We start from the raw sequence: 12,559 nt of genomic DNA on the forward strand, positions 1-12,559 counted from the left end.
AACTGCAAGGAATGCAAAACACAAGGGTAGCACTGACAGTGCATACTTTGTTTCTGGTGTAAGGTTAATTTTTTTAATTAAAAAGCCACCCCTCAATACACTTCACTGCAAGCCACAACATAACCACAACCGCTGGCTATTGCAAGAGTCGGTTTGTTGCTCCAGCCATGGTGAGTAAGGCCAAGAGTAATGGGTGAGAGGTCTTGTGTTGCTGCTTTTGTGAAGACAGCCTTGGGATCACTGGTGGGAATATGAGAAAATCACCCTTTCCCCTAGCTACCAGGATGGTGCTTGAGGACAGGCACCAGTGTAAAGCCATCCTGTGATGGGGAGCCTGCCGCACACTGGGCTCTCAGGGGTTAAGAGAGCCCTAGGAAGGTTGCACAGGAGGCAGCCAATCACAGAAGGTCTTATATGAGCAATCAATCAGGGCCGGGCAGGCCGATATAAGAAGAGCTGCAGTATCGAGCAGCTTGAGTCACTCCCTGAAGCTTGAGGAGGGAGGAGGACTGGTTGCCATGCAGGCAGAGGGCAGCAAGCACCCTGGACATAGCGGTGCTGCAGGCAGAGACCCAGGGAGCTAAAGGCAGCCCCTGGCAGGCTGCAGGGATCTGTAGGCTGAGGCCCTGAGGCAAGGGCAAAGAGGGTGCTGGGGCCACTGGGAAGTAGCCCACAGAGATCTACAGAGGAGTCGGAGGGAGCGCAGCAGTGGAGGCCATCTACAGGGACCCTAAGACGAGACCTGGAGTAGTGGGTGGGCCCAGGTCCCCCTCTACCCCCACTTGCCACTGAGGAAGTGGATGCACTGAAGGACTGCGATACTGTCCCCCAGAAGGGGGGGAACATGGAGTGTGGCACAGCCACAGGGCTGTGTCATGAAGAGGACACCGAGGTCTTGGGAGTGACGTGGATCCCTGGAGCAGAAGTGAAGGTGGTGAGACATCACCAGAAGAGGGCGCACTGGCATACAGAGCTAATCCCCAGGACAGCCAGCAGGGGACACCCCAGTGGTGAGTCAAACCCTGTCACACCCTCCAATAGTTTGTTTTTTTACAAAAGTAGCACCAAGTCGAGGGGGAAGGGAGACAAACAGGAAGGCCCCTCCTTTTTTTGTCAATGCTGCTTGCAATACGTGGTGATTTCTTCCAACCACAACCACAGCACGTTTGGGAAAGCATGGTTATGTGACCCATATTTCACCAAACAGAGGGTGGATTACTTGCTGAATTGTTTGCGGTTTAAGGTATATCATTGAAAACTTCCCCTGTTTCCCCTAGGTGACCCTATGCGATATCACTCTCCTGAGGGTAACAGAGGCAGCAAGGGAGCAGATGCCTCAAGTGTCTGGTTACAGACCTGGTCCTTAGGCTGCAGTGCTGTATGCTGCAATGATGCCAGCAGAGTTAATACTGGAATGGTGCGGGAAAGTGTCCTACTGTGGTGGATGAAATAAGGCAGCCCTTCCCAGAAACCTTCTGTAAAGGATTGCAGAGTACCTCCATGGAAGCTTTCTAGAGATCTCCATGGAGGATTCCCGGGCCATCCCCAGGCACACAAACAGTCTTTTTTGGAGAGCGCCCTCTGTGTAGCTGGAGTAGCAACCTATACCCACTACACTTACATGCTATTATTATGTTTAATCTGGACAAAAAAGTAACCCCTACAGTTGGATTGGAAATGTGTACCCACCAGCTGTGCCTTCCCCGGCATCACACTCCACTGCCAACTGGTCCTGTGAAGGGATGGGCTCCAGGGTTAAAAATAGTTCTTGGCTGTTAGGGAGAATGGATCCTCTGCTTGCCTGTCTCACAATCTCCTCCTCCTCCTCTTCCTCTTCCTCATCAATGTCCTCCTCATTGTTGCTTGAGGACACTGGGGCTCCTGGGAGTTATCCACGGAGTGTTTTTGGGGTAGTGGTGGGATTGCCTCTGAGAACTGTATGCAGCTCCTCATAAAAGCAGTATGTCTGTGGGGCAGAACCAGAATGACTGTTCGCCTCCCTTGTCTTTTGGTACGCTCGGCGAAGCGCCTTTATTTTTTCACACGGCACTGCTGCATCTCCCTGGCGTAGCCCTTCTCCCTCATGTCCCACGCAATCTTGGTATGGATGTCAGCATTTCTTCTACTGGATCGTAGCTCTGCCGGCACAGCTCTTCTCCCCACACAGCAATAAGATCGACCACCTCCTGTGTACTCCAGGCAGGAGCGCGTTTGCGGCCTGGAGTCTCCATGATCAGCTGTGCTGGTGAGCTCTCCATGCTGATCATACAGGAAATGAAAATTCAAAAGTTCCTGGGGCTTTAACAGGGGAGCGGTGGTTTCCTGTGTACCTGGCAGATGTGCAGTGGAGTTGAAAGTGCTCTCCAGAGTGGTCACAGCAAAACACTGTGGGATGCCTCCTAGAGGCCAATTCATTCGAATTACACATCACAGCGTTTACACTATCTCCATATTGACCCATGGATGTTGAATCAAGTGCTACGCCTCTCGCCAAGGTGGAGTACAGAAGTTGACTTTATAGGCCACTTAGATCGTCGGACGGGACTCGGTAGAGTAGACATATTATTGGATCAACTTAACACAGCTTATGTCGATTTAAGTTTGTAGTGTAGACCAGGCCTGAGGGCCTACTGTACAGAAGTACTGAGCATCTACAGTTCCACTTGCAATCAATGACAACTGCTCAGCACATCTGAAAATCAGGCCCAAGATGCATAATGGGAAGGACAAATAAGACAATCTCGTGAGAGAAATAAGACATTCAAAAAATCTGCCTGTTTGGCTTTCCCATAAAACAGAATAAAGGGGCACTGTAGAGCTGTGTGAAACTTCACTGTTTCTGTTTACAGAGGTTTGTATGATTCTTTTTTTTTATTGTTTTGTTCCAATTCCCTCTGGCTCTGGTTCCATTCTCCACCTGAATTTCACTTTGAATTTTATGTTCAAACAAACCCTCAAAATGAAAGCATCACATTTTCCTGCCTTGTACCTGAAACTGTAAATAGTCTCAGGCACTTTTGGAACTTGTCTGGAGTTTGCTTCAGACTTTCTCTTCATTGTTTCCAGTTTAATACAGGCTCAATAAAAGGTCTGTGAGCTTTTCAGCAAACCTGGCCTGACATTTGGCTTTCCACTTGAACAATTTCCATTAGGAAAGCTTTGTGCACCCTAACCAGTGGGTCACCCATTGCTTTCTGGACACCCCTTGTTCTCCATAAAGATAGACAATCTAATTTTACATATCTGGTTTCATGTCCAATCAAGAGAATAAGAACATTATGAAAGCTTAATATAAAATGTTCAATGCACAACATTTAGATCTTCATCTGAATTTCAAACACACCGTAGTTTTGAGGATGTTTGGATACAGGCTTTTGGGTCATACCGTTATAATGACAGAGACCCTTTGAAGCCAGGTCCAATCCAGATTTTTACAGTTTTCAAACATCTTCAAAGATGTGCTCAGAACTGTGGCTTTGGTTGGAGTCCATCTCTGATGAAGTATGCACTTTATTTATATTATTTGCATTAGCCTTTGGCATTTGTAGACCCTATACTCTGTTCACTGAATAGGCTTCTCTTTTTTAATAGTAATTGGAAGAATTTTAGTATGATACAGAAACTGCTGCATATTATTGATTTGATAAATACTTATTAGCAAGAGTTAAGACAGAGCCATTGAATCGTATACTGGATTCAGAGGAATAAAATCATGCACAAGTAAATATAATACTCCCTGCACTCCATAATGTAGCTACCAAGAGGTATATGAAACAGCTCATTTTCCCACTTGACAACTAGAATTTCAGACTTAAGACATTTCAAAATTTTTTGCTTATTTATTTAAAAAAATAAACTAACATGTAGATGTGCTAAAACGTCAGCCACACACTTCTTGATCTTTTAGGTAGTGAATTGGAAAAGGATCTTAAAAGAAATGAATTCAGTCTTCTGAGCCTCAGCCTTTAGACAAATCAAAAAACCTGTGATGTATAATTTGGCAAAATCAAGTTTCTTGTGACAAGAAAAACAAAGTCTGCAAGAACAGCTAATATATTATACCCTTTATACCAATACAGTATATTTCTTTTAGTTTAGGTCTGGCACAATGTACATGACGGATTGTGAACCCCCATGAAATGTACTACTTGTTAACCAGAACATTTGAGTCTGTACCTTATCCCTATTTTTAACTTCTGAAAGAATTGAAATTGTATGCCCAGTTTGTGAATCCCTTCTTACAGTGTGAATAGTTCCATTGGCTTCTCTGGAACTGCTTGTGAGAACAACTGCTTGCCAGAGTGAATAAGAGAGGCCCATAATGGGCCATATTCTGCCCTGAGGTATGCATACCTAACTCAAACTCAAAGCACAGTTACCCAGGAGTATCTGAGGACAAGTCAATAGACTTTGATATTCTCATCCAAGGTGTTTCCTTTTACAATTTTCAATTTTTCATATAGTCTTTTTAATATTTAATAAAACCTACAAAATATACTCCTGGGTTCACCTATATATTTTTATGTACCACTACCATAACTACATGGATTTATTATTTTGCCATTATCTCCTTTTATTATGGGATGCAGATTGTGATGGTTATCTTCTTATAGAATAATTAAAATACTGATCATAGGGGAGGGATAATTCTATATCAAGTACAAAAAGGTTTTTTTCCTCTCAAAATTAATGGACTGAAAAAGATATGCATCTCCCAGAAAATGGAACAGACAGACAAAGACGCAAGAATGTTAGTTGACACCCATATTCTGTCTATCAGCAATATGAATATGTATGTAACTTTTTGGGCAACTGAGGTTTCAATACATGTGTTAATCACATACAGGAGGGGAGGATATGGCTCTATGAGTCTGCATGGAAGACAGAGAGATGTGGACAAGTGATGCACAATTTTTGACAATACTATATCCCAATAGGTAGGGCCCTACGAAATTCATGGCCATGAAAAACAAGTCGTGAAATATGGTCTACCCTATGAAATTTGGTCTTCCCCATGAAATCTGGCTATTTTAGGGGAACCATGGTATAGCTACCCTTACTTCTGCATTGCTTTCAGAGCTGGTGGCCATAGAGTGGTGGCTAATGGACAGGCACCCAGCAGCAGTGCAGAAGTAAGGGTGGCATGATCTGATGTTGCCACCCTTACTTCTGCGCTGCTGCTGGCAGCAGCACTGCCTTCAGAGTAGGGTTCCTGGCCAGCAGCCACCACTCTCTGGCCACCCAGCTCTGAAGGCAGTGCAGGAATAAGGGTGGCAACACTGTGACCCCTCCCCACATGACCGTCTTTTGGGTCGGAACCCCCATGGTTACAACACTGTGAAATTTAAGATTTAAATATTTGAAACCGTGACATTCAAGATTTTAAAAATGCGATGACTGTGAAATTTACCAAAATGGAATCATGAATGTGGTAGACTCTACCAAAAGGTTAGTGTACTTCCTGTATTCAGCAGATGGACAGCTATACCTCTTCAGCGAGAGTGATTTACCTCAGGCAGATGAACATGTCCTGCACGTCCAGCCCAAAGGTGTGGAATGTACTGCTGTGGGTCTGTCACAGATAAAACCTCAACTAGCATAATCAAATGTCATTGCCAGCCAGGTATTGGTACAAACCTGACCATGTTGGTTTTGTCTAATTCTATTTTGTGATATCACTTGAGTATATATTCTGTTTTTCCTGATACTACCTGACAACTATTTGATGAAGACAAGGCCTCTGGCATCATGATAGCTTTCCTCTCATGCACATAGCTTTCCTCCCTAGGGAATGCAACTCTTTACTGCACCTAAGGTAACAATTTAGCATGCCCATTCTCATTTTTTTCCATGGCTGAACTTGAGTAGTCTGTTTGGGTATTGAATATAGATGCCCATATGGTATCTGAGCCAACATACAGAGTTTGGGGAAGTGGGGTGTGTGTGTGTGTGTGTGTTCCCTATCAGCTATCTTTATCCACACCCTTTGGGGTATGCGTTTGGTGTCACTTGTGCAAGTCCTATAGTTCATCATTTTTGGATTTTTCCAACCAAAGTAATGTACATTTGATGCTGTATAGCAACTTTTGCAACACCGATGAACATTAATGTCTTATGTCCCACCATATGGCTTGATGGATCTCAAGTTTTTTAAAAAATGGCCCTGCCTGTTTAATTATTCACTTTATTTCATATCTAAATTTCTTTGAATTCTGTTTTAGTTGTTAATATTTGGTAGTATGCAAACAATTTTTGACACTTGTTCCGAATCCAGTAATAAATATCCATGACCTTCACCATGGTGTCCTCTAGAATGGACCTGCCAGCCTTATCATTGTTGGGCTGAGATCTCTGTAAGTTCTCTTTCTTGATGTTAAAACGCTGGGAATTGATGAATATGTTCATTGGAATCCCTTGAAATTTTCAAGTACCTGTTTTCCATTATAGTACCATATATAATGAAAAAACCTAGGGCCAGAGTCTGAGCATGTGTAAGTTGGTGTTGCTCCATCCTAAGCCCCAGTGTCTGAAAAAAGCCCCTACCTGAGTGGGCTCTGCCAAATTATTAGAATGTTTGAAATATTTAATGAAATATTCCATAGCTGCTCTAGAAGTAGCATTCTCTTGATCCAGTCCCTGATAACCAGGAATAGCCTTCATAGCTGAAGAACACAGAAGCCTGTGGAGATTTTATGGGCTATTTTCATTTGTACTGAGTCCATGTCTTGTCCTATGATACAGTTCTATCAATCTTGTTATGTATTTCTTATTTAGTGGGGGCTGAGCACATAAAACAGACTCCCTGCCCACTAACAATGATGTTGGATCAGAAATTGAACATGTATTTAGATGAGGGACTAAATACAATGAGATGGTCCAATGTTGTGCAGAAATTATTCAGACTGAACATTTTGTGCCTATTGTTTGAGGATATTTATAAAGTAAACTCCTGGGGGTGGGTTCTCTTGACGCTTACTTGTAATTCCGATTCATTAGGCATGTGCATGTCTGGGACTGCAGATATCCTTTATTCATGGTGCCAAACATTCCAAGTTGAACATGCTTATTTTTAGTGAACATGGCTATTGCTGAAAGGGCCTTGCACACTGTAATCACATGTTAATACTGGAGATGATTAGGTATCATTTTGGGAATAGATGTGCTTTTCCAGGGGACCCCATTCTGTTTTATTTGAGAATAAAAACAAATCTATTTAACTCAAGTGTTCACAGATGTATTTCATGTAATGAAATAAATGAGGCTTAAAGAAATAGACCCTTTTTTTTCTGCTTTTCCGTAGGTGGAAAGAGCTGCAGGTATAGGACTACTTGCTCTGCTAGTCGACTGGTCCCTGTTTGCAGGCTACCCAGATTAAATTCAGGTAGTTCAATCATCTTATTGACACTTGAAGCTGACCCACTTGTGGCTTGTCTATACTAGTTGGATATGTGGATCTCTAAGGTAGATTGATGGATAAATCTGTGGGTTTGATAACCCCTGAAGTAAAAATGACTTGTAATAGCCTTGTCCCATAATCTGGTGGCTATTCAAGTTGCTTTTTCATATTAAGAAGGTCATGTTTTGTAGTATGCTTTTGGAAATGCCTTTGCAGAGGGACCTGCAGTAAGTGGTATTGAGATGATATTGTTACCATTGCACTGTTACCAGAGAAAGCTATAGAATCATAAGACTGGAAGGGACCTTGAGAGGTTATCTAGTCCAGTCCCCTGCACCCATGGCAGGACTAAGTATTATCTAGACCACTCCTGACAGATGTTTGTCTAATCTGCTCTTAAAAATCTCCAATGATGGAGATTCTACAACCTCCCTAGACAATTTATTCCAGTGCTTTACCACCTTCCTTCTTGTAACAACCTTTTACATACTTGAAAACTTATCGTATCCCCTCTCAGTATTCTCTTTTGCAGACTAAACAAACCCAATTTTTTTAATCTTCCCTCATAGGTCATGTTTTCTAGACCTTTAATCATTTTTGTTCTGCTTCTCTGGACTTTCTCCAATTTGTCCACATCCTTCCTGAAATGTCTCCCCCAGAACTGGACATAATACTCCAGTTGAGCCCTAATCGGCTGGAGTAGAGCAGAAGAATTACTTCTTGTGTCTTGCTTACAACACTACTGCTAATACATCCCAATATGATGTTTGCTTTGTCTGAAACAGCATTACACTGTTGACTCACATTTAGCTTGTTGTCCACTGTGACCCTCAGATTCCTTTCCTCAATACTCCTTCCTAGGCAGTCATTTCCCATTTTGTATGGATGCAACTGATTGTTCCTTCCTAAATGAAGTACTTTGCATTTGTCCTTATTGAATTTCATCCTATTTACTTCATTTCTCCAGTTTGTTCAGATCATTTTGAATTTTAATCCTATCCTCCAAAACACTTGCAACCCCTCCCAGCTTGGTATAGTTTGCAAACTTTATAAGTATACTCTCTATGCCATTATCTAAATCATTGATGAAGATATTGAACAGAACTGGACCCAGAACTGATCCCTGTGGGACCCCACTCGTTATGTCCTTCCAGCATGACTGTGAATCACTGATAACTACTCTCTGGGAATGGTTTTCTAACCAGTTTTGCACCCACCTTATAGTAGCTCCATCTAGGTTGCATTTCCCTAGTTTGTTTATGAGAAGGTCATGAGAGACAGTATCAAAAACTTTTCTAAAGTCAATATATACCACATCTACCGCTTTCCCCCTATCCACAAGACTTGTTACCCTTTCAAAGAAAGCGATCAGGTTGTTCTGACACGATTTGTTCTTGACAAATCCATGCTGACTGTTATTTATCACCTTATTATCTTCCAGATGTTTTCAAATTGATTACTTAATTATTTGCTCCATTATCTTCTGGGTACAGAAGTTAAGCTGACTGGTCCGTAATTCCCTGGGTTGTCCTTATTTCCCTTTTTATAAATTGGCACTATATTTGCCTTCTCCAGTGTTCTGGAATCTCTCCCATCTTCCATGACTTTTCAAAGATAATCGCTAATGGCTCAGATATCTCCTCAGTCAGCTTTGAGTATTCTAGGATGCATTTCATCAGGCTCTGGTGACTTGAAGACATCTAATTTCTCTAAGTAATTTTTTAACTTGTTCTTAGCCTCCTCTGATCCTACCTCATTTTCACTGGCATTCACTATGTTAGATGTCCAATCACCACCAACCTTTTTGGTGAAAACCAAAACAAAGAAGTTATTAAGCACCTCAGCCATTTCCACATTTTCTGTTATTATTCCCCCCCACACAAACTTATTGAGTAACATACCGAAACTGTCCTTGGTCTTCCTCTTGCTTCTAATGTATTTGTAGAAGGTTTTTTGTTACCCTTTATGTCTCTAGCTAGTTTGATCTCATTTTGTGTCGTGGCCTTTCTAATTTTTCCCTACATACTAGTGTTGTTTGTTTATGTTAATCCTTTGTAATTTGACCTAGTTTCCACTTTTTGTAGGACTCTTTTTTGATTTTTAAATCATTGAAGATCTCCTAGTTAAGCCAGCATGGTCTCTTGCCATACTTCCGATCCTTCCTACACAGTGGGATAGGTTGCTTTTGTGCCCTTAATAATGTCTGTTTGAAAAACTTCCAACTGTCTTCAGTTGTTTTTCACCTTAGACTTGCTTCCCTTGGGATCTTCCATACCAACTTTGTGAGTTTGCTAAAGTCTGCCTTCTTGAAATCCATTTCCTTTATTTTGCTCTTCTCCCTCCTACCATTCCTTAGAATCACGAACTCTATCATTTCAGGATCACTTTCACCCGAACTGCCTTCCACTTTCAAATTCTCAACCAGTTCCTCCCTATTTGTCAAAATGAAATATGGAACAGCCTCTCCCCTAGTAGCTTTATCCATCTTCTGAAATAAAAAATTGTCCCCAATACATTCCAAGAATTTGATGGATAATCTGTGCCCTGCTGTGTTGTTTTCCCAACAGATGTCTGAGTAGTTGAAGTCTCCCATCACCACCAGATCCTGTGCTTTGGATGATTTTGTTGGCTTTTAAAAAAAAGCCTCATCCACCTCTTCTGCCTGGTTAGGTGGTCTGTAGTAGACCACAACATCACCCTTGTTTTTTATCCCTTTTATCTTTACCCAGAGACTTTCAACATGTCTGTCTCCTATTTCCATTTCAATCTCAGTCCAAGTGCATACATTTTTAATATATAAGGCAATATACCCCTTTTTTCCCTGCCTGTCCTTCCTGAGCAAGCTGTATCCATTTATACCAATATTCCAGTCATGCATCTCTGTGATGCCAACTATGTCATAGTTGTGTTTATTTACTAGCATTTAGAGTTCTTCCTGCTTATTCCCCATACTTCTCACATGAGTATACAGACATCTAAGATACTGATTTGGTCCCCCTCCCCCAGTTCTATCTTATCTCTCCCTTGTCCCTGCTATAACAGCCCAGGCTCCCCCCAAATTCTGAACCTTCTCCCAGGTTTTCCACATTCTTGACTTACATGTGGGCTTTTGTCACCTGCCTCCTTCAAACCTAGTTTAAAGCCCTCCTCACTAGGTTAGTCAGACTGTATCCAAATATGCTCTTCCCCTTCCTTGATAGGTGGACCCCATCTCTGCTTAGTAGTCCTTCTTCCTGGAACAGCATCGCGTGATCAAGGACGCCGAAGCCCTCCAGGCGACACCATCTTCACAGCCAGGTATTCACCTCCAGGATGCATCTGTCTCTGCCTAGGCCCCTACCCTTGACCGAAACGATTGAAGAGATGACCACCTGCACTCCCAACTCCTTCACCCTTACTCCCAGAGCCCTACAGTCACTTCTGATCTGCTGAGGGTTATACCTCGCAGTATCATTAGTTCCCACATGGATGAGTAGCATGGGATAGGAGTCAGAGGGCCGGATGATCCTCGACAATCTTTCTGTAACGTCTTGAATACGGCCTCTTGGCAGGCAGTATAGCTCCCAGGATGCCATGTCAGGGCGACAGATGGGTGCCTCCGTCCGTCTCAAAAGAGCGTCACCAACCACCACTACTCTGTTTCCTCCTCCCAGCCTTGAGGGTACATGGCTTCTCCTCCTCCACCTTTGGGGGTGATTCCTCATCACTTGTTGCCAGGGCAGCATATCAGTTTTCCATCACCATGGTGGGTTGATTGGGAGTAGGGCTGGAGCACTGCCTGCTGCCAGAAATAACCACCCCCAATGTCCTCCCTGTAATAGAACCATATCCTCCTCCCCTGGTGGTGTGACAACAGTCCTCTGTAGCTGGATAGCCTCCTCCACCTTGGATGTTTCCTTATGAATATTCTCAAGGAATTCCTCTTGGATGCAAATGCTTCTCAGCATAGCCACCTCTTCCTGTAGCTCTTCCACCTGCTTCCTGAGAGATTCCACCAGCAGGCACCTTTCCAACTGGATGGTCCCCTAGCCTGGCTTTCTGTGAGTGGGAAACGCAGGCAACAGTCTCTGCAAATCCACACCAGAATGGATAGAGGCATCCATGGTTAGGTTGTCTGTCTGGATACAGCTGCAGGTGGAGGAGACAGGGCACTGGTGATGCAGCCCTTCTTAACCAGGGTGATTGTTACATCTCCCTCCTGAAAACTCCCTCCCAAACTCCCTTGTTTGCGGTCCCCTGTTCAATAGCTCCCCTTGGTCGCTCAGCCTCTGGCTTTTAAGGCCTTCTCTCCTAGGTCAGCCCTACCCCCTAGTTTATCACACCGGGGGAGGGGGATCAGAAGGCTGATTGAGGCTGATCAAAGATGATTAAGGATGACCCAGGGAACAAAGGCTCAAACAGTCCCCAGACACACAATCCAAACTGACCCGTAACTGAAATAACCTGAAAGAGAAAGAAACACACAAACAGCCAAACAAACTCACTCACCCCAAGGTTAGTTTAGTTTTGAAAGGCTGCTACCATTACTGCCTCTGCCCCTGCCCCTGCCTCTGCCTCTGCTCCCCCTCTCCCCCCACCATGCATTTAGTTTGGCTGAGACGAGAAATATTTTGGCAGAGCTTTATTAGATGTCAGCTGAATTGTTTCTAATGTGATGAGATATAGTGTATAGTTTTGGATTAAATTAATTTCCATTACTATTTATTTTTTCCTCTTTAAAATTCAGTTTGTTTTGTCTCTTTGTTTGAGCCATTTCATGCACATTAAAATCTGATTTTTAGTGTCTAAAACAATTGCTCTGCCATTCAGGAAAACATCTAAATCACTATTTAGAGTATATGTTTGTTACTAGCAGTCCAGAATTGTTTATAGAAAATTTTGGCTGCAGCAAGATCTAAACAAAGATGCTCAGGACCTTACACAGTTCTCCTGGATTTTATGAAAGCCTTTAGTAATTAAACATCAGAAATAGTAACTGATGCAGACTTACCTAGTCCTGTGTCTTTCCTATAGATAATGCATTTTAATTCATATTCACTATCACCTTCAGATTTCATTCAGATCATTCTACCAAATGTAGATGTAATGTGTGTAATGCTATGATAAATGTAAAATACGAATCATTGACAGTAGTTGCCATGCACTCTGTATTGTCTTAATTGT

The 12,559-nt window shown here is 42.8% G+C and overlaps 1 protein-coding gene across 4 annotated transcripts in view; it reads left to right on the forward strand.

Moving 5' to 3' along the window:
* The window catches only part of PRKCE (protein kinase C epsilon), a 518,728-nt gene that overhangs the window by 195,240 nt on the left and 310,929 nt on the right, over positions 1-12,559 (forward strand). For 2 of the 4 annotated variants that reach the window (XM_038396523.2, XM_038396524.2), the window contains exon 3: positions 7,301-7,381. The exons of the other annotated variants lie outside the window; for them this stretch is intronic. In XM_038396523.2, coding sequence (XP_038252451.1) covers positions 7,301-7,381 — 81 coding nt within the window. The remainder of the gene's footprint in view (positions 1-7,300; positions 7,382-12,559) is intronic. 4 annotated transcript variants of the gene reach the window in all.

The sequence above is a fragment of the Dermochelys coriacea genome, chromosome 3 (genome assembly GCF_009764565.3).
Source record: "Dermochelys coriacea isolate rDerCor1 chromosome 3, rDerCor1.pri.v4, whole genome shotgun sequence".
Taxonomy (NCBI): domain Eukaryota; kingdom Metazoa; phylum Chordata; order Testudines; family Dermochelyidae; genus Dermochelys; species Dermochelys coriacea.